At 44.2% G+C, this 3,648-nt stretch overlaps 1 protein-coding gene across 1 annotated transcript; it reads right to left on the minus strand.

The window, feature by feature from the left end:
- Positions 1 to 1,109: 1,109 nt before the first annotated feature.
- ATP5PO (ATP synthase peripheral stalk subunit OSCP) lies at positions 1,110 to 3,276 on the minus strand (the record flags this gene model as incomplete). The annotated part of the gene is made up of 4 exons (XM_010170324.1): positions 1,110 to 1,284; positions 1,598 to 1,684; positions 2,918 to 3,030; positions 3,147 to 3,276. Coding segments are annotated over 4 exons (444 nt in total), but the record flags the coding sequence as incomplete, so codon positions are not given.
- Positions 3,277 to 3,648: the final 372 nt, after the last annotated feature.

Consider the following 3,648-nt stretch of genomic DNA (forward strand, 5'->3'; position numbering starts at 1 on the left):
CTTCAGCGCTCCCTCCCCTTCTCCAGCACAAGCCCCACGGCCTCTAGCACCAGCACTCGATTCTACCTCAGGGCATTTTCCTTCCCAGTCCTCTCCTGCCCCTGGGAGGGCTGAGGAGAAGCTCATGTACTTACCCTCCACCCTCTCCAGGGAGGCAGCCCCGGCAGGAAAGTGAAGCACCAGAGAAAGCCCAGGGCTATACAGTCTCTCCCCTGCAGGGACTACTTAAAAATGTGCTTTTAAAAAAAAAAAAATGTGGCTGGTCAACAGGTTTCAATCATAATGCAATGAAGGAAGCTAGGACCATCAGTTCAACACTCCACCCTGCAAGACTGGTATCTATCCAAAATTAAGCCAAACATCAGTTCTTGACCAAGGACCAACAGCAAGAGCAGGTATCGCACACTCCTCCACAAGCCTGTTGGAGAATGAATGGAAAACAGCCACAGCACAACAAGAGAGAAACCGGGTACTTGGAAATTTGTGTGCAAAGGTTAACGGGGAGCACACACAGCCTGTCATGGGAACACTGCCCTAGTGCTCGCCAGCTGCAAACCCCTGTCCTGTCCCAAACATTTCTGTTTGCAGTTTTAACTTACAAACACCTCAGCCCCTCACTAGTAAGCTTTTAAAGGGTAATTTTAGTTTAAGGCCTATACAAAACTCTCTCCAGTGATACAGACACGGAAGTAAACTGGGCCCTATATAGCCTTTGCTGCTGAGAATGCACCGTGACACGACTGTCTAACAGCCACTGTCACGCTTACGAAAGAGCCTCCCAGTCGCAGTCCCAGTGTTTGTGCCCTTCACACACAGAAACAGCACACGCAGCAGCAGGTCTGTTGTTCCGCCCTCTTGACAACACCCGGCGCAAAAGTTTTCTCCAGAGACTGACAGAACCTCAGCATCAGTGACCTCATTTATCAGCTCCTACAGAATTATTCTCCATTTCCTTCAGAGAAATGTTCACCTGCATTCAGGGTGAGCCAAATTTTCAAGCTGTGTCATGCAAAGTTCCACGAGAACTAAGCGAAACTCACTGCAGCTTCATCACCTTCCTCCCGCAGTGCTGTGTTTCTGAATCAAAATAACTTTACACCAGCTATTCAAGAAGACATAATTTTATTGTTCCATCTGACAGGTTTCACTGTGAATGACAAGGAGGGCTTGCTAGACAGTCTCTCTCATGATTTTGGTGAGTTTCTGGATCTTTGACCTTGTTGACATGTCCACGTACTTCTCCCCAATATTGACAATCATGCCACCAAGGATTGATGGATCAGTCTAAAGAAGAAATATTAAACAGAAACTTTATTAGCAAAAATCTATTAGCCTAGTAGAAAATGTTTACATTAGTAAAAAAAGAAAAAAGCTTTTAAGTGCCTTTTTTGAGATAACTTGACAGCCACTGTATTCCAAAGTTAAGATTTTAATAATTAAAAGTATCAGATCTACAAGAAAGCACCGAACTATGTAATACAGCAACTGGCTTCAGTAAAATGTTGTTTGTTTGGTTGTTTTTTTTTAAGATCAGAGAGACAGAAGCCCAGCTTAACATGAACTTGATGAAATTTATTTACAAATCAAAAATCCAGACCTTGGTCTCCAGCTTCAAGACCTCTCCCTTAGCCAAGAATCCATTCAGAGCACTTTTTAGCTCAGTCACGCTGGCATCATCCAAGGGCTGGAAAATATGAACAGAAGGAAAACAACAGATATAAGAATATACAAATGATATAACAAGAATCGAGATTTTCTATTCAGATTCTTCTAAAGACAGAGAGTTCCACCAGGAAGGCAGATTAAGCAGCCTTCTTGAACAGGAATAACCAAAGGACAGTACAGAAACAGCAGTCACTTTGTATCCTCCTAATTCCACAAAACATTGTGTTATTTGTGCAGATATTCCAGCGATAGTTTGATGGTGACTTCTTCAGACAGCACACATCAGGGATCCAGACTTGCCAAAGCAAGCACTTGATGGGAAATCTTGAGATCTGCCCCACAGCAGTGTTCGGGCTGTACAGGGAAAGATTAACTTTGCTGCTTCTAACAATTAAGAGTGTCAGCTTGAGAAGAAACATGGTTTCATGCAAAAGCACTGGGCAGTGACCGAGGGCAGTGGCAGTGAGCTCCCAGCCCGGCTGCACGCTTGCAGAACGCTCCTGGGTAAGTACACCTCTCTCCATCACCACAGAAGAACTCTGCATCCCTGTGGGAGACACACTGTGAATTTGTCCTTGCTTTCCCCTCCGAGAGCATTGACACAGAAACAAAAGGGTCATCACCAAAGAGTAGCGGCTTTGTGTTACTGGCAATTTAAATAATTTCTATTTAATAGCTAACAGTTTGAGAGCCAAAAGAAACTAACAACAACAAACAGCAGGAAACTAACTTTACATTTGTGGAAAGGTTGGCGTAGGCTTGTGAGTTCACATGTCCCTGAAGGCTGACAATCTGTGCTCGTGGCCTACAGGGAGCCAGTTAATCTGAAGTGGATCAGTCTCTTTTTATTTAGCACCACAGGCATTCCCAGTCCTGTCAGGCATCTGTCTCGCTCTGGCTAGTAGCTCATCTGTTAGTTCTGACCTGATCTGTACAATCCTGACGTCAGAAATAAGAACAAGGATAGTTGTGTCTACAGACCAGGCTGACTTTTATCAGCCACTGTGTTCACAAATAGGAAGGAAAGATGTTACCTGTTAAACTGAAATGAGAAAAACAGATTTAATTTTTGAACAATAATTGTTGGATATCAAAAAACCATTTGCAGAAAGACTTTCATCTTGGTAAAAGTGAAATATTTCCTCACTACCCATATAGCAAATACTTAAAGTACAGAGAGTAAAATGAAGCTAAAGAAGCTTCCCTTTTATACCGCTACCTGTCAAGTTCGCTCTAGAGCTTCCCAACTCACCTGCGCAGTTACAACGGTGCAGAGCACTTCTCCTCGGTATGCACTCATGATCTTCCCAAACGCAGACACAATGTCTGGAGTGTAGCGCAAGCGACCGTTTTCAGCCAGTAAATCTGGAAGAGGCAGATGCATTGAAAGGGTTTAAAGCCCCCACTAGAAGCAGATTTGGTAAGCTACCAGTAAAAACAAGTATCTTCAGAGGTTTTTCAGAATTCAAACGGTTACTCACTCATCAGGTTGACAGTAATAGGTGACATCTTCTCTTTTGCTAAGGCATCGTTCACAGCCTTTTGTTTAACTGCGCTCTTAGTATGAGGGTTCAAAACAACACTGGATAGCTTGGGGTCCTTCAACAGAGTCTAAGAGGATAAATAAACACCATGGTAAAGACCAGGCATTACAAGGCCTAACCAGACCACCCAAAGCAGGAAACACGGTCATGATTAAGGGAGTGGAGCATCTCCCTTATGAGGAAAGGCTGAGGGAGCTGGGGCTCTTTAGCTTGGAGAAGACTGAGAGGTGACCTCATTAATGTTTATAAATATGTTAAGGGTGAATGTCATGAGGATGGAGCCAGGCTCTTCTCAGTGATGCCCAATGACAGGACAAGGGGCAATGGGTGTAAGCTGGAACACAGGAGGTTCCACTTAAACTTGAGAAGAAACTTCTTTAGGTGAGGGTGACAGAGCACTGGAACAGGCTGCCCAGGGAGGTTGTGGAGTCTCCTTCTC

Source organism: Antrostomus carolinensis, unplaced genomic scaffold (genome assembly GCF_000700745.2).
Source record: "Antrostomus carolinensis isolate BGI_N321 unplaced genomic scaffold, ASM70074v2 scaffold16326, whole genome shotgun sequence".
NCBI classification, from domain to species: domain Eukaryota; kingdom Metazoa; phylum Chordata; class Aves; order Caprimulgiformes; family Caprimulgidae; genus Antrostomus; species Antrostomus carolinensis.